General features: G+C 31.6%; 1 protein-coding gene across 2 annotated transcripts in view; it reads right to left on the bottom strand.

Moving 5' to 3' along the window:
• LOC139523102 (uncharacterized) overlaps window positions 1-19,912 on the bottom strand; it is a 33,838-nt gene that overhangs the window by 4,715 nt on the left and 9,211 nt on the right. The window contains exons 2-4 of one of the 2 annotated variants that reach the window (XM_071316868.1): window positions 16,764-16,871; window positions 6,010-6,327; window positions 4,052-4,173 (exon numbers count right to left, since the gene is read on the bottom strand). In XM_071316868.1, coding sequence (XP_071172969.1) covers window positions 4,052-4,173; window positions 6,010-6,327; window positions 16,764-16,824 — 501 coding nt within the window. In that variant the 5' untranslated portion in view covers window positions 16,825-16,871. Of the gene's footprint in view, window positions 1-4,051; window positions 4,174-6,009; window positions 6,328-7,076; window positions 7,903-16,763; window positions 16,872-19,912 lie in introns of those variants that run through there. The other variant, XM_071316867.1, reaches the window with a different exon arrangement.

The following is a 19,912-nucleotide window of genomic DNA, read 5'->3' as shown; positions in this document are numbered from 1 at the left end:
AAGATTTAAGCCCAAGGCGAAGCCGAGGGCTAAAATCTTCATAAAACATGACCAAGTATTGTTTGACCAATTTAGAACATACTCACACTTTCGAGTGACCTTACAAAATTAGCTAATCCCATTGTAATTGTCAAACCTGAATAAGATTGCACTTTTTATAATTAACCAAATGTAAAACATAGATAAAGTAATTATCATTTCAATGGATGGAATGAAATAGCACTGACATAGTTTGTGAGGACCGAATGAATAAATTGTTTTTCTTCTGCTTCAGGTAAAATTTAATACTTATATATCTTGAGATTTTTTTATTTTAAAAAGCAACACAATGTTATATAAATCCCTTTTTAGATTTTTTTTTATAAATATAAAACTCTGTATAAGCAATTAAATTCAGACCGTGCAGCGTTAAATGCTTACTTTTTATTGATAATTTTATATGTATTGTGTCTCCGAAAAAAATCCTTTGCTTTCTATATCAGCAGTCTGGAATTGTTTTCTTGAAAGAATGATAATCCCTCATATTCCCGTTATATAATAAATAAATATTATTTTACTTACATCCTTAACCCCATATTGTTTTTGTTTACTCTATACATGTATATGTGTACCTTTAGAAAATTTATAAAAATTTGTGAAATTCAAAATGTTTTGTTTTTATCTTTGCTCTTTCATCTTTAACCAGTAGGCTCTTTTCCCAGGGAAAATGCCTCAGGGGATTGTACACTTCATAAGTGCAGTTATTAAGAGTTCACTTTCATAATAAACTGCCAATGAAAAGTCATTCATGTATAGCATTTCATAGTGCTTGGAAAACCATGTACTATGAAAATTAGAGGGGAAAAACCTTACTTTTCATTGGACGAAAAGGGGCGAGTATGTTATAAGTGTAGTTTAAATCATGTTTAGGTTAAGTGTACACAAAACTAGGCATTCAGAACTTTAATTTTCCCATGTATATTTAAAAAAAGAAACATATTTTATATAAAATTGATACTTATAACAATTGTTAATAAAGTTCTTTACAGAAATATTTGTCTAAATTTGATATATTTATTTGATATAAAACACTTTACGTAGCCTTATTAACCCTAATCAAGACTCATCCATCATCATTGCCGAACACATATTTCATTTGAAAAGGTCTTCCCGAATCGATTAGACGTACACACTGACAGAAATATTTGCCACTGGTCTTTATACTCAAACAATGATTTACTTATAAATGCATTACTGAAAAAGGATGAGGTTAATTGTTTGTTTGTGTAGTATCTGAGACCCATTAAAATACAATTAGAAATAAAATTTAAAAAAAAACATTACCCCCCCCCCCCCCTCCTTTTGCCAAATACTCCTTGGAGAAAAAATAGCATTTTAAACAAACAGAAGAGATAGAAATGTAATGATCCTTAACATAGCAATTCTTTTTCTTCGTAGATCTTAGCATACTGATGGCGATCCTACGTTTTTAATGCGTAATCGAGACATCTTTAAACTACTGCAAATCATCCAAAATGACTTTCTTAAAGGAGCAACCATTTTACTTAAAAACAAAAGGGGGAGGGAGGTTCTGAGTCAGATTTTTTTCTCACACGAAAGTTTATAATTATTTTTTTCCGATGGTACCAATTCAATATTTAACACTATAATGTATGAGAATACTTTGGATTCATAATATTTGTTCATTCTATAATCATCTGAATGGCCCAATTTTTCTTTAAATCAAATTGTTGAACCCCCCTCCCTCTTTTTTTTAAAGTCAAATAAATGGTCGTTTCCTAACTGCTAGAAAAGCTGTTCCAAAATTTGAATTCGGTTCTACGTAATAAACATTTAAATGATATATAGTTTACAAGTGTGAACAAATCTTAAGTACAGGTAACTAAACAAGGTGTATAGATGTGTACAAATTTAATGTGAAACTAGTGTACATCACATTAAACCAAATGTAAACATATTTACTGTACACGGCGTTTGATGTGAACATAGCCTTACATTGCCTAATGTGTGTTGCTTATTTTAAATACGAGAAAAACATGATTTAAAGCTGTGGTCACGCCTTACCAGATAGCACGAATGGACGTCTAACGGATGAAATAAAAAGTTTTCCGTTGATTAAATTGTTATCCGTTGGCAGTCCGTTGATGTACTGACCAAATAAATCTGACGCGTAACGAATGTATACCGAGCACACACAGGCCATGCAACGTACGAGAAACGAACACGTACCGGACAGAACGGATTTCAAACGTACGTACCGCATAAAATGGACACCTAACGGAAGCGTGCCGAATAAAACGTATGAACAAGATATGTGGAAAAATTAAAGGCGCAATAATTATACATGTAAATCGCTTAAATATTCAAAAAGTTTACGTGTACTTGGTTTTGGTTTGTTCTTCAAAAAATGCCACCAAAGGCTAATGTCTGGCCTAAATAAGAGCTGCTTGATAATGAAGACGTGCTCTAACTCTAAAATCAATTATGAATAATACGCATTCATGACACTCACGAAATATGACATACCAATAATTGGCATTTATCCGTTTCAGATCCGTTCATCATTCGTTTTATCAGTTATAAGTCCAGTAGAAGTCCCTTTCACATCCGTTCAGCATCCGTTTTATCCGTTATACGTCCGGTAGCAGTCCGTTGTTGAATTTGTCTACCGGTCCCCTAACGGATGAATAACGAACATGAAATGGATACAAAACGGAAACCGAACGGACGATTACATTAAAAAAAAAGCGGATGCCTACCGGATATACAACATACACTTTATCCGTTGAAAGTCCGTTCAACATTTTGAACATGCTCAAAGATTTCCATCGGCCAGAACGTTCATCGATGCATAAAACGGACGCTGAACAGAAATAAAACGGAAATAAACGGACGTCGAACAGATAAGAACGGACGTCTAACGGACATGAACGGATTGAAAAAAAAGTTATTCGTTCGGTGTCTGTTCGCGCTATCCCTTAAGGTATGACCGAGGCTTTAACTTTGAACGTACTTCAAAAAATGTCCGCGTTTAAAATGAAAATTACAACATTAAAAAAATAACAAAAACTTCTTACGTCCGAAATTGTTTTCTGAATTTACATATATCAGGAATACCCAAAGCCGAATAATTGACAGGCAAAGATATTTCAGAACCTAATCAAAATAGGGGCTACTGACCAAATGAACCTAACAATAATGGCCAAAGTCATTTCATGTCAACTTTACCTCATAGAGAGTAGAAAACTTAGTTCCTTAAAAACAGATAATTCAGAAAGGATTCTTATAAATCGTGTCAGTATCGAAGCACTAACTTACTGAGCTGACGATACCTTCGTGGACTGATAATCCACCAGCACCGGTATAGACACAGTGAAAATGAAAATAATAGGATATAACAGGTTAGGAAAAAACACTACACATTCATTTTATTGAGAATTAACAATGCAGACTGTTAGGTTGATGATTGGTCCGTTGATAAATATTATGTGAAGTTGATACGAAATATTTATCAACAAGGTCTTTGTATCATAAAATGAACAAAGAGAGACGCACAGTTCGTTCCAATATGAATGCCGACAACTTGTTGTAAAAGGCTACCTCTAAGTTCAACAAAAATGCTGTCAATGAGAATCTCCAGCAAACAGATAGCTTGTTTCTCTGTGTATCATGTTTAACCTTTGTTTCACGATTAACACAATACGAAGCATTGTATACCAAAGAAATAAATTTACAGTGTTATAACCATGCTGCAATTTGTATATTAAAAGCTTTGTGGATTATTTCTTTTATACGATTTTTAAATTTCACATTGGGAATAGTAATATACAAGCTTTAAAAATCAAGTTGTTATACAATTAAATTTAGAGAAAGATCGAGATTTAGAATTATCAAGTCGTTCTTTACATTATCTTTTTTTTCGAATCTGCATATGGTTAATGCCATTACGCTTTAACATTATATAATCATTTCAAATGACTCGCGTCTTTGATAACATGGAAGTCGAATTTGAAGACATTTTTTTTATGTAATTTTATTTTAATATACTTACGTTAACAGAAGTAGTGCAGTTTGGAAATGGATGGACTTCTTTGAAATCAACTCCCATAGACAAAATGGTATGGTCGTTAAAAGAAAATCGTCTGTGTAGTGTATAATTATTAATAGGATAACCTAGATGTAAAATAGAAAGAATTAAATGTTTTAAAATTATGAAAATTCTATGAAAGAAACACAAGCAGCCGATTCAATTCATCTGAAATTTATGAATATAAAAAAAACACGCTAGCATACTTAGCAAGTCGGAATCTTTAAATTGCATGCAAATTTAATTTTAATGAATTGAAGGAAGATCCTATTAAACTTCTTAAATATTTAAGTGTTATCGTTTAAATTAAATGCCTTCACTTTCCAATGCATTTTACTCTGGTTTGATATTTTTATTTATTGAGGACAAGTTCTATATGTATTCTTGATGACATGCAGACATTGTCGAAACATAATCTCTTTAACTGATTTACGAATGAGTTATTGTATAGTAAATTCTTAAGCGTTCAAATATAAACATTTGTTATTGCTGTTTCTGAATAGTATCCAAAATAACAGTCATCAAAGATACGAGACTTAACATTTTGTATGCCAGACGCGCGATTCTTTTACACAAGACTTTTAAAAGACCCTCCAAACAAAATTTTAAATATTCAAATACAATTAGATATTGAAAAGCATTGAGAAACCAAATTTCCGAAAGATCTAACCAAAATACAGCTTAGGTAATCTATACCTTTTGTAATACGTTATGATTTTTTTTTAATTGATTCGAAATTTGTAAAAGGATAATTCAAAAAAGATATCAAGAGATGACAGAAATATTGGACAACAAACGAGACCCTTTATTAAAATAAATAAACGAACAAACAAAGACGAAAAACATATGGTCTTACTTTATTTTGATCTTATTTATCTTATTCATCTGGAAATAACGTATAGTAGGTGAAATACAATTTCATTGCAGTAAATCATTTCTGAGTCATTAATATATATCTTGTGTGTTTCAAAGCACCATTGTATTTTATTTGGGGTTTCTATATAATACTTTTGAAACTTGAGGTTATATGGTTACTAAAGCTTGTACACGGGACATAAGGGTGAACATTCGACTGGTTATCTTCTAGTGATGGTTATTTTCTTACAAACAATGAAATGTTATATGAAATTTTGTCTATTGTACTGGGCAGGTTACACTTTACTCGTGCCAAATATTTCTTTATTTAGAACAAAGATCATTTCTGCACATTAAATGTATTTATAAACTGCAAATTTAAAAAAAACAACTAAACAATGATGGGTTTACACCTATACTGTAGATTGGAAGGTCTAGCTGAAATGGACGGCGGGTGGTTTGAAGAAATAGACTTCTATAAATTTGTCTCATTGGTATCATCCAAATCTTTTATACAAGCCTTCCTATGGAAAAAAATGTGTTTCCTAGTTCCTACAATAATACAAATCTTGCTACCCTAAATAGAATGTTGCAGCTTTCGTGGACGCAATTAAACCAAACGTTTCCGTAGTTTTGTTGAATTCATCTGTTTGAAATGTCCAAGAACACTTGAATTTCCTCGGTGACTGTTGCTGAACATATATGTCGCATATAATAACAAATGTGTTCCATTTGAACTAATGTAAATCCAAAAATCATTTTCTCTGTAATGACTTTAAGTTTTAATATGCGAAATAAGGAAATATTTAAGGCATGCAAACCCTTTCGTCCTTCTGAATCAGCTGATTACAAATTTTAGCTTTGATCATGTTCATATTGATAATTTTTTAAAGGTTTTTTTTCTGAGAAGTGTATAAATATTTTTTTCAATTTGTTCACTCATGTCAGCATCTTGGAATATTTTTCTTAATAAATTGATGAATTTCAAACAGCGGTATACTACTGTTGCCTTTATTTACAATGACATGAATAGATGTCATAATGATTTATGTATGTTTTCTACTTACATTCATAATCGTTTCCAATGTCAAGGTTTTTTCTATCATTTTCGAATCCATATGAGCATCTATATGATCCCGTTAAGTCTTGTTTGCTGAAGTTTTTAATTACCAGACCAAAACCATCAGGACCATCGGTGGTGTTATACTTTGATATTTCAGATGGAAATCCATTAAACGATAAGAGTTTGAAATCAGAGGCCAGATATAAATGCCACCTTTTCGTACATTCGTCACAGCTATAATTAGTTGTCTTGTTATAGTTGCAAAATAGTTCGACATCTTCTCCAAATATAACAGGCTTAGTTTTCAGAACCCAGTAGACTGCTGGAAATGCAAGTTAATAGAAAATTATTATGTGCATAGCATACACACATGAGGGCTGTGGGCCAGTTGAATGTATCCTACATACAACACAATATTGTGACCTATGAAAATGATAGATTTTATCAACAATTTGACTTGTTTTTTGGGGTTTTTTTTTCGTTTTTTGTTTCGTTTTTTTTTTTTTTTTTTTTTATTGTTTTTCTTTTTAAAGCATGAAAATATGAAGAATATGTATATCCGAATACAGTATATAATATATTGGTAATACATATATATATTTGAAGACTTGATATTTTTTATAGGCCACTGGTCTAAATACCACATGTTCAGATAGTCGGTAACATAAATTCGATACATAGTGTGCTAGTGACCTCAAACAATATATATGGAGCTTCGCTCTCATCCAATATTACGTTTACTGACCCCATATATATCGTGTCACGATATGTTACTATAATATTAAATATCTATGTTTAAATTGACAGTTGATAAGATCTGGAATATACCTTTCCCAATGCAGGAATACTGTTTAAGCTCGGTCTGTACAAGGTAACTAATCTACCTATTGATGGTGCATTGTAATATTTTTAACGAACACCTTTTAATATCCAACTTTACTACTACCGTGGGGCCTTTTTATTAAAGGGTTTGTCGTTCTCAATCTATAAGTGGCAACGATTTTAAACGAAAACAATAACGGTCAGATTAACACTTAGCGTAATTATAGCCTTTCAAATTAGACTTATCACCGTTTTGTGTTGTACTTGTATCAGCAACACGACAGGTACCACATGTAGAGTATGATCGTAGGAACATATCCGATACACATATGTTCACCCAGAGTTTAGTTTGGGTTTGTATTTTTTAAAAGGTCTTTAGTTTTCTTTGTTTTAATCTGATACTGTCGTATGTCTTTTGGTCGTTTTTCGCTATGCCATTGTCAGTTTTTAACGAACTCATAAGTTTGAATATCCTCTTGGCATAGTTCGCCATTCTTTTACACTGCGTCGGCAGAATATGCAAGTGATTCTTAACAAGTTTATTTGAAATGACAAAAAAAAAGCAATTCAGATGTTTATTTCTTATACTATCTTCTGTCAAGATTATTGTAATAAAACATATATTTACTGTGACTTGAGATTGGGTGTTGCTATGTACCTTTACCTAGTCATAAGTATTGAGATGATAACTCTTGAAATTGGGTCATCTGCGATCAACAGTAACTAAACAACGTTCATGATATGATTCGAAGAAAACATTGTATGTAGAACATACCATTAGACAAATGAAAATACAGCACGGTCCCTTCGAAGAAACAAGCCTAATGATCACTATTTTTTTAACTCATATAAACATGTGAAATTGTGTATATACACTACTAACTTATCAATTAAGGCAACAATAGTATACCGCTGTTCAAAAGTTATAAATCGATTTAGAGAACTAAAATCCGGGTAACAAGCTCAAACTGAGGGAACATATCAAATATAAGAGGAAAACAACAGGACAAAAGAAACACTGAAGTGTAACAAAAACTAACGCCAACATACATAGAAACGGACAATTTGATGTTGAATTATTTATGACTTTTTGAAAAGATTCATTTGAATTTATAAGTTAGGTAATCTTTGATTTGAGTGAGACTTTCCGTTTCAGAAAAAAAAACATTTTTTCAAGTGAATGCGATACGATATTCACGATTAACGCAAACTTTATAATAATCAGTCTTGAAAAGAATATGTAGGAATTCCTTAATACAAACGAAATTTCATAATAGCACAAGCGATATTGTAGTAATTGTACAACTATTTGCAGAACTATTCCTTCAGCGAAACATTTTGCATGATTAATTTTCAATATTAAAGTTAAACTGACAAATTAAATTACATTACTGGATAAATTTTTTTTAATTTTTTGTTAGTACAGGTTTTAATAACACACTTCAATATTTAAACAGATGAACCTAAGTTGACTTTTTAAATTGCATACTTTAGTCTAGTATTACTAGGTAAGTGTTTACCGTACAGGTTGTAATGATCTGCAACGTTTTATGATATAACCGATGTGATAATATCAGTTTTAGATGAAATCTAAATGAATAGACGGGTTGAGTTTTCTAAAAATAACAACTCTTATATTTAATCATTAGGCTTTCATCTCACTTAAAATGCAAAGTGGAAAGGGATTAATATAAGTTGCAAAACTTGTTTCCCAATCCACTATCAATAAATATGTTTAAACTAACTATCCTTGGTTCTAATTTCAAAAGCGGCTTCGGGTTTTGGACTAATTTGAAAATGTCTCCTGTGGTTTTCACCTGAAAGTAGACAGGCAAATTACAATATTTTTTTCCGCATAATCTTGTTATTGTTTGAATTTAGGCAACAGAGTTTAACCGATGTTTACCGATGTTCAAATTTTATAAATCAATCAGGAAAACAAATCAGAGGTACAAACAGACACTGATTGAATCACATAAACCCAAAACAAAACGATATTGGGTGCGGCTACAAGGTACTCGTTTCAAAATTGTCCGTTTATAAATTTATAAATTATTATGAAACTAAGGTTTCAACTCCTTCAGGCAAAGTTGGCTTTAGATGAATTTGGCTATTTATTTGAGGTATTTTTGACATGTCGGTACGTATACATCGTCAGATTTCAAATCTTTGGCTTTGAGCGTTCCTGATGAAAGTAAATCTAGAAACAAACTTCGGAAGCAAGAAATTATTTAACGTGTTGTTTCTATTTTTTCCTTCTATGCATGTATTATCGTCATCCGAGTTCAAAATGGGTTAAATATTTAAACACGACCGGTAAAATCTTTAATATTTAACTATTTCATTGAGAAAAGATGTCGCTAATGAGTGGCGACACAATCGTATCGTATCTTTCAACCAATATGTGACAGTTAAACTTATGTTACGTCGATGTCAGTTTTTCTTCCTCAGTACTCTGTTTGAGAAGCAGTTCATATGTACGGAACACATCCCTGCTTAGAAGTTAGTAAAGTATAAATATAAAACAGCATAGCTTGTCATTTAATTTTGTGGTATAAAACGCCATGCGATGGGTAGGGGAGAGAATATGATACTGTTTAGAAATTCGATGTTGAAATTTAAAAGTGTAAATCATAAAGTTTGTAATAGAGTCTACGTTATCTATGTCAATCAAGAAAAAGGAAAAAAAAGAGATTTGAAACTAAGCTTATTGTTTTGGTAGTATCCTTAATCTTAATTTCACTTCGATATTTGATATATAATCACTGACTTATCACATAAAATTCGCTTTAATTTCAGCTTTAAACTATTTTTAAAAAATATGATCTTGAAAATCACGGGAGGTCTTTAGCTTTATATTGCTTTGCTTAGTCTATGTTTAGATTGCATATCATGTTTTCACCAATTCCAATTTATTTAACGGGAAGACGTCATGTGAAAGTTTTCCTGGACGACAATGTCAGCATCAATAGTAGAAATAGATTTTGTTGTATATCAACTGATTAGACAGGTATCAACTAAAGATCAAATGACATGAATATAAGCAACTTTAAGTTACTACATGGCCTTCAACAATGAACGAAACCCATAATGTATTTTGAGTTTTAAAGGTCACGTCATAAAAACTTTGCATCGATTTTTTTTTTCAAATAACTTTGTAGTTAACTTTGTGTGAATTTAACTAGGTAAATATATTTATGATTTTTAAAATTAATCAATACAAAAACCATTTAATGATCTAAAACTTGAAGTTTTTAAATCGAATTGTTTGACATGTTTACACCATATAACTCCACCTAAAAAGACATTTGATCGGCAAGTTTAACAAATTTTGATAAATATATACTGCTTTAAAAAAAAACTTGTACTGTGAAAAACTAAATTAAGAGAGAAATTCCAAAACTCTTTGTTCAGAGAACAATTGAAGGTCTCTCCACCAGTAAAGATATATTTTGATATGAAAAATTTGGTTTTAAGGAGGCTCGAGGGTAAAAGGTAAAAAAAAATCAGAAAAAAAATAAACATATTTTTTCATATCAAATTTTATTTCCGTTTTGGTGCAAAAATGCCAATTTTTTTTGGCATTAAAATTCAAATATCTTTTTTAAATCATCGGTGACCTATATCTTTTATTATTATTTTCAAAAAAGCTGTACCTAAACTAAACTATTGTAAGTTTTTAATGGTTTTTGTAATTTAGTTCTTTTTTTATTTCGATATTACCTATTTTTCACCTATTCAACAAAAAAAAGTACTTTCACAAAAATGTATGTCGTTTTCAAAAGCAGATTGTGAGGGTAAATACACGGTGACCCCATTTTTTAATTTTATTTTTCTATTAAGTATAAGATAAAAAAAACACTTATAGAAAAATATAGCGAAATCCTATATTAAGAAATAAAAAGACCCGCGAGCCCCCTTAAATGTCAAGTCCAGCGTCAAATGACAGCTTATTGTACGCTGATTCTAAAAACATATATATAGAAAATGAGATAATTTTTACCGGTTTGAAAAATGTAACTTCCGTTATTGTTTGATAGTTTACTTGACCCCGATTCCTAAAATATATGGTTCTACATTCTTTTACATTAATTTAGTACAACAAGTGGCTACCTCCGGTTTACAAAAGGTCACTTCCGGTTTGCTTTTTCAAGATGAAATGGCTTGCAACTTTATGCTAAAAGTACAATGGCTTTATCATAAAATTGGGAATGGAAATGGGGAATGTGTCAAAGAAACAACAACCCGACCATAGAAAAAACAACAGCAGAAGGTCACCAACAGGTCTTCAATGTAGCGAGAAATTTCCGCACCCGGAGGCATCCTTCAGCTGGCCCTTAAACAAATTTATACTAGTTCAGTGATAATGAACGCCATACAAATTTCCAAATTGTACACAAGTAACTAAAATTAAAATAATACAAGACTAACAAAGGCCAGAGGCTCCTGACTTGGGACAGGCGCAAAAATGCGGCGGGGTTAAACATGTTTGTGAGATCTCAACCCTCACCCTATACCTCTAACCAATGTAGAAAAGTAAACGCATAACAATACGCACATTAAAATTCAGTTCAACAGAAGTCCGAGTCTGATGTCAGAAGATGTAAGCAAAGAAAATAAACAAAATGACAATAATACATAAATAACAACAGACTACTAGCAGTTAACTGACATGCCAGCTCCAGACCCCAATTAAACTGACTGAAAGATTATGATTCCATCATATGAACATCAGGCACAATCCTTCCCGTTAGGGGTTTAGTATCATACCATCATAACATATATGAGAAGAACATAACCCGTGTCATGCCAACAACTGTTTTTAGAATAAATGTGTTTAGTTCCGATGCAAAGACCTTATTAGTGACTCACTATCAACGCCAAAATATGCAATCTTTAATGACTTGACAACAGTATCGTAACTATATCCCTTCTTAATAAGTCTATTCAAAGGTTTTGTAAGTTTCTGAGGTGAATACTGACACCTTTATGCTTTATAAAGAATATTTCGATAAAAAATTGGATGTGAAATATCTGAACGTATTAGAAGTCTGCATGTTGAGCTATATTTACGAATGATTATGAGGTAAAAGAAAAGGTCATAATATAGAACGTTTAATCAACCTTTGACCTTGGCCCATATTTCAAGGTCACGAAACAAATCAGAAGACAATAGCTCTTGATTATATATAATAAATGAGTTATATCCCCATACATGTAATTTTAATATAAAAGGGGAGAAATCTCCCATTAAATGTCTCCGTACCCTTTCAAATAAAATTTACATGTTACGACATGTCGCAACTAACAATTCTAAAAAAAAGTATTTGGTCGATATTTTATAAGATTTCAGAAAATTAGTGATGAATAGCCAAAATCAAAAACTTGAATGTGACCTTGACTTCATTTTCATTTTTATGAACCAAGGACCAAGGGCCTCAAATCAAAAAACCCTAGGCATTTATCACTTATGGTTTTCCAGTTTCAAATATATTTCACTAATATCAAATACAAAAGGGGAAATAACTCTCATATGGATTCTTCGTAACGCTTTGGTCAAAATAAAACGTAACATCCTGAGGTTATAACGAGCAACTTTAAAAAATAAATTTTTATCGCTTTCTTTTGCGGTTGCGAAGGAGATCAAATAACAAGAAAAAAACAGTGTTTAGGGAGATAACTCTTACAAAGAAAAGAGTTCGGTTAAACAGGGTCCGTTTCAAAAGCTTATAGACTGTATGATATCATGAAGAAACTAAGCGACATCTCTTTAAACTAAAAATACAGCGCAAGAAATAACTTCGGCGGAAGAAAGCAAAATAATCAGAACAAAATCAATAGGTCTTTACAATGATAGGTAAAAAAAACCTAATGAAGATACACTATAATAACTATGTTAAATATAAGCATATTCTTATTATTAGCATTGTAAAAGCACACTACTATATACAGACAAAACTCTATTCGAGGTGGTTTGCACGTATTTTTCTTTCGGACAAAATATATCCCCTTACAAGCCAGTATGTTTGACATGCAACATCTATACAAAAAGCAGTTCATTCAATCCTTGGGTGACTACTGCGTGTTAAAATGTTGAGGAAGAGGTGCTTAGAGGAAAATGGAAAGTTGAAAATGGTTAAGGAAATTAAGAAACACTGAGTGATTAGAATTAGACGAGTCTGAGTGATAATCAAGTATCAGATTAATAAAAATTATTTCAGAAAGAAATATCTGCTGCACAGAGGTTATTTTTTAGCAAGAAGGAATTGGCTTATTCTCTTGTTGTTGATGTGCAGAAAAAGTTAGACTATTTTTTAAAAAAAAAATCAGCCTTAAATGTTAAATGTTATTGTCTATCACTAAATTACTGCGAACTATATAATCAGATATGGGATAGCAATTGGCATGGTATATGTTAGGTGGGTATCTACCTTAAGGCAGTTTATTGGCAAACAAAGTATTACAAAAGAGGGACGAAAGATATCAGAGGGACAATCAAACTCATAAATCGAAAATAAACTGACAAAACCATGGCTAAAAATGAAAAAGACAAACAGACAAACAATATGATGGTTTACTTTTATAAATTGTTATTTAGATGGAGAGTTGTCTCATTTGCACTCACACCACATCTTCCTATATCTATAAACAATAGTACACATGATACAACATAGAAAACTAAAGAATAAGCAACACGAACCCCACCAAAAGCTAGGGGTGATCATTTGATCAACCAGTTCTACGTACAGGTGTAATTTTGACAATCAAGGGTTTATACTGGGGAAAAAGAAAGAAAGTAGAAACTTCAACGTCCATATCTAGTTATAGGAAGTATGAAGGTCCAATGTTTAAAAATACAACAGTGGCTACAATTTTTCAAAATTACTTTATATTTCGGGCCTCTCCATAGCTTAGTTTATATGTTTGAACAGTATTTGTTTAAATCATTTTTATTCATTTACTTCTAGCGGAAATCTGGAGATAAAATGCATACCCAAAAATGTCAAAACGTTAATTTACATTTAAACACGCCTTTCACCGCTAGCGTACTCTTTTATTTAGAATTGCTGGAGGTTTAATTCCACATTTAATTTCGTTTAACTAAAAAAAATCAACTATTAAATATTTATGCTTACGCAGGCATTACTTTCATTCAATAATCATCAAATGCACATCTTTAAATTCCAATTGTTGTTACTTCTATTCGGTTTTGTGTTACAAGTTTGTGATTCTACATTTTTTCCTACCCATGATCCTACGTGTTTGTATGATTAGTAACATATTAATAAACTAGAGGCTCTAAAGCGCCTGTGTCGCTCACCTTGGTCAACAAAGGACACAGATGGAATCATGACAAAATTGTGTTTTGGTGATGGTGATGTGTTTTTAGATCTTACTTTACTTAACATTCTTGCTGCTTACAATTATCTCTATCTATAATGAACTTGGCCCAGTAGTTTCAGTGGAAAATGTTAGTGAAAATCTACAAATTTTATGAAAATTGTTAAAAATTGACTATAAAGGGCAATAACTCTTTATGGGGTCAATTGACCATTTTGGTCATGTTGACTTATTTTTAGATCTTACTTTGCTGTACATTATTGCTGTTTACAGTTTATCTCTATCTATTATAGTATTCAAGGTTATAACCAAAAAAAACAAAATTTCCTTAAAATTACCAATTCAGGGGCAGCAACCTAACAATTGGTTATCCAATTCATCTGAAAATTCCAGGGCAGATATATCTTTACCTGATAAACAATTTTACTACTGTCAGATTTGCTCTGAATGCTTTGGTTTTTGAGTTATAAGCCAAAAACTGCATTTTACCCCTTTGTTCTATTTTTAGCCATGGCGGCCATTTTGGTTGGTTGGCCGAGTTACTGGACACATTTTTTAAACTAAATACCCCAATGCTGATTATGAAAAAGTTTGGTTTAATTTGACCCCGTAGATTCAGAGAAGACGATTTTTCTAAAAGATTACTAAGATTTACGAAAAATGGTTAAAAATTGACTATAAAGGGCAATTACTCCTAAAGGGGTCAACTGACCCTTTTTGACATGTTGACTTATTTGGAAATCTTACTTTGCTGAACATTAATGCTGTTTACAGTTTATCTCTATCTATAATAATATTCAAGATAATAACCAAAAACAGCAACATTTCATTAAAATTACTAATTCAGAGAAATAGAACAAACCACAAAAACTTAACATTGTCTAATGAACTTTGAGATTGGGATCATGGTCAAATGAAACCTGTCAGTCGGACATGAACACCTAAAAATCATTCCATACACCATATAACGTTGACCAACTGCTTATAGTAAATGATAAACGGACTTAAAGAAACTTTAACATTAATCAGTCATCCTTGAATTGAGGTCGAGTTTTTCGGGCAGTCCCTGGCCAATTCAAATTAAGTCAGGGTTAATCGACCGACGACCAACGGAAACTTCGTAACATAAGGTACCTGCATACAAGGTGTGAAGAATCGAGCTCTTCTAGCTTCTGATAGATAAAGCTTTTATGAATAGTTCATGCCATCGTCGCTGCCACTAAGGATTTTGATTTCTATATCTTAGATCCTACAACGACATTAATAAGGTTATTTTCTTAAAATCAATTTTAACAATACATCTAGTGCTTCTCCATAAATCAATAAATCTGATAACATAAAAATTACGAGTTTTATTATGTTTATTTCGAACAATGATATCTCTTTAGTTACGCTCGAAGTGCAAAACCTAATGAAAACGTCGAGGAGCTTATAACGCCAGCAGGAACCAACAGTAGGCCAACTCCGTATCACAATTGTTCAATAATGAAATTAATATTCTATCCTAAAAGTTTGGTCGAACTAATGAGTTGATAAAGTATTATGTGCTCATTGAAAAACTGTTTGTAAGAATTTGGTATCTCTAACGATTAGACTCAGGCTTACCTGTTGTTTGTTATTCACGAAAAACGTATCAAAAACTAAGATTGATTTTATATGTGTAAAGTATACACAAAATAATTCAACTCTGCGAGATGTATACACAAAACGGATTCAGCTATTCGGATACCGATGTTCATGAATTGAGGTAATATTTCATGAACTTTCCACAGCATGCATGCACGCCTATAGAAAATTTGTATTCATTACCCCTTATGTTCTTTTTAAGCTATGTCTGGCATGTTGGTTGGCAGGCAGTGTCATCAGACACATTTTTAAACATGACTTGGGGTGATCGCAGGTGCTCCTGAAGGGTAAGCAGATCCTGCTCCACATGTGGCAACCGCCGTGTTGCTTATGTTATTACAAATCTGGTAAATAATCTAAATATGTAGGTCATATTCGTGAAAAGTGAAGGGTATTGTAGTTACGACATCAGGAACATATCCAAAATCATCTGTGAAACGGTTATTCCATAACGGTCAACCAACTGATTATGTCGTCCGTAAAATTTTTCGAAGGGGTCATTTCAACTTTACCATTTAGAACTCATGTTTTAATAGCCATCAGTAACACTCGAATAAAAAAATGTTAAAAAGACCAACTACAGTACAAAGTTAAGCAGCATTTAGGACCAAAAATGTCATGACGTTTTGCCAAATACAGCTTAAGCAATCTATTCCTGAGGTAGAAACGCCTTAGTATTTGTAAATTTTTGTAAACAGTTAATTTATAATTATGACCATATAAAAAATATCAATTGATACGAGTTAACATGATAAAAGCTCACTAAAAAATCAAGAGTGACGTAACATAATACGATTTGAAAAAGTTTTTTCCAAAGATATAAAAATTGTATAAAAAATAGTTTTTTAAACTAACGAAAAACGTCTTTTCGATACTTTTTACAAACTGATGATTTTCTGTACCCGACAAGTTTCAAAATGTACCAATATTGATGTCAGTAGGGAGGGTGAACATTAAAAGATAACATACTGCATGCGAATTGTAGATCCAGAATCCGAAACAAGAACTGCTGGAAAATCCCCCTAAACATTGTGGATATGTTTGCTAGTTGGTATCATACTTGTGTATGTATTGTCCCTGTGGACAAAAAAAATAGTCTGTCATTTCAAAAGTATAATAAAACGTCAGACATGAACAACTAGAACAATGTGTCTCTTGCTTTGTGTGGATTAATATTATATTAAAATTACTTTAAGCGATAATTAATGGTGAGTGATGTTGTAACTGGATGTAGACTCACCTTTTTATCATATCATTTTCGCATTCAAGTTCATATCGATTTTATATAGAAGAGATTCTTTAGTTTAGATTGATTATTATATCTTTTGTCAGGAACGTTTGTTGTTAGGCCAAGTAATTTTTTTATATGTATGTACAATAAGCATTTCCCTATTCTTTGTTGGGTTCGTGGATTTTTGTTCTGGTACTTTGGCCTTTTTGTTTACTATAATTATTAGCTTTCTAAGTTTGTTTTGCAGGTCTATATTTTTCTACATGTAGAAAGCATCTTCATATTTAATAATTTTGTCAATGTGTACTTTATGTAGTCAAGTGACTGCGTCTGTATAGAAAATGGCATTGTCACTTAGTCAACGTCTTGGTAGCTCATCAGTTTCGTTGATGGTTGCTGGATTATTTACTACGATAAGTCTTATATTCTTTCTTTTCTATTTTGTGTATTTATTATCTAGTAGATGTATGTGTGATAGTGGTTCTGGCAGTGTGTTGTGATGTGGTGCTCCTGATATACATAGTTTATGACATGCTGGAGTCGACGCTTATCATGATAGGAGTGTGGTACAGTTGGTTTATTCTACTGAGTCATAGTTATAGGGTTTGTTATGATATTTCTGTATCTGGTTCTGGTCTACAGAATGCAGCTTTTAAAGAGTTATGCATTCCAGCTATGTTAGTTTAAGACCAATTGTTTCACAGTCAGTTTTAAGTTCATTTACTTCTGTGTCTATAAATTATCTATGATTGTCAACGTACACTGTCATAGCTTTGGTTATATTTATTGAGTGGTCTATCTGATTTGTGTAAATTAAATATTTCTAATGGAAGATATCATATGGTGATGTATTTTTGTATAGTCAAGTTAAGTGCCTAAGATTATTGCAGGTTTGTTGCATCAATTATATGATGTATGTCTTCTTTTTTATAAGAATTTTATTGAAAGTTGATCTTTGGAATTCTTATAGATTTTTTATTTTGATTTAAGAAATAATTGATTCAAGCTATACTTAATTGTAGTTTTAACATGGGTAGGCATTATATTCGTGATTATTTTTGCCCGAGCGATAGTGAGGACTCAAATAAGACGAATATAATGCATACCCATGTTAAAACTACAATAAAGTATAACTTGAATCAATTAATTCGATTCTGATTATGACAATTAAGGTAATTTATATGTCCGATGTGTATTTGACTGTTTATTCAAAATACACTCAGACGTAGATTTCCTGCGTAACAGGAGCGACAAATACACATAAATTTACAATTAACATGGAAGTGAAATGAGTAGAATACATACAATGAAACATTTTTTACAGAACTAAATATATCCTAAATCTATTGACCAGATTGCAAAAAGTACGTGCAATCTGTAAAGTTTAAATAACCACGTGATCACATGAACACAATCAAATGATAATGGATAGTAATGTGTATAGCGTTTGTGTAGGCTCTCCCATGATTTTCACTTTTTTGCTTAATAAGAAGCAAACGATTGGCAATGTGATTTTTCTAAGGGAGGAGTTTTGAACAGCCAGCATGAACGGTTGTCATATCTAGGTTCAATATCTCAATTTCGAATTACAACACATTACAGTCATAATAAATGAATAAAAACAACATGTGCATCATTTAATAGTTTGGAAGTATTTTAAGTTAATGAAATATAATGCCTACCCATGTAAATGCATTCCAATTTGATAAAGTACATTATTGTGCAGTAGTCAATGTACGCATGTGCAAACAAATTTTATTGGATTTAGAGCAAGGGTTTATTCACAAAAGCGAAAGAAGCACGTCATAGAAGAGTTTGGATTTAATTGTGATGTTTGGACTTTTGGTTTTGATTTACTTTAAGTCATAGACGATTAAGTGGATGAATATGTATACAAATTTATTGTTATGTTTTTACGACAATTATCACTCGTACTCCAGTTACTACTAGAATTTAGTATTTTATATATCTTATACACTCATATATTAGAGAAAAATTAATCTGACTGTCGATGAGAAATCAAATATAAAAGTATCGCAACTAAGTGCTTTTTGGTTCAACATTTACAGCTCCTTAATAAGAACGTCATTGCCGTCGAGTTTTTTTTCTGTTTTGACAGTTATGATTGCTTGAATGCTTCCTTTATGTATTGGTACTATGTTTCTTGTAATGAATTGGCATGTTGGATACATGTGTACGATTGTCTATACGTCAATTGGGTACATGTTTGGTGAGGTGATTATTTTGTATCGAAAGATATACAATTTGGCACTCTACACTGTATATTCATTCTCATCAAATATTGATTTCTGCGCTACAAAAGTCTAAAAGTCTAAAAAAAAAAAAAAAAAAAAAAAAAAAAAAAAAAAAAAAATTGTCTTAATTTGCATAAATTTTTACTCGACATTCTCCAAAAGTATGACTTGTTTCTTAATTTTTCTTAAATAAATATATTAAAGGGAAACTTCGCAAAAAATCAAAAATTGATATTATGTTCATTCTGTATAAAAATGCTCAAATTCATAGATATTAAAACTACAGTAACCGATGTAGTCGTAATTGCGTGTCGATATCTTGTCAATCGTACGGTTGTTTTATCCGACTAACTAACTTGATACGAAAAATATTCTTACTTTTTTTAAATTACCATGGTCTGTTGTTTTTAAACTGTTGATATTGGAATTAGGTGAAAAGTCAAAGTTGAAATCATAAATAAGTGTTCCGTGAAAATTGTTTTCGAAAATCTAATTTGTTCATAATTCTTTAAAGTAATAAACAAATATATTTTGATCTTCCCTCATCTGATCACCAGCATGGCTAAAGGTATTACTTCCAAAGGTATTGTGAGGGGTGTGAGGTGACACGTCGGGGTATTCAAGCGATTTCA

The sequence above is a fragment of the Mytilus edulis genome, chromosome 5 (genome assembly GCF_963676685.1).
Source record: "Mytilus edulis chromosome 5, xbMytEdul2.2, whole genome shotgun sequence".
Classification (NCBI taxonomy): Eukaryota; Metazoa; Mollusca; class Bivalvia; order Mytilida; family Mytilidae; genus Mytilus; species Mytilus edulis.
This window is presented reverse-complemented; position numbering and strand designations above follow the sequence as displayed.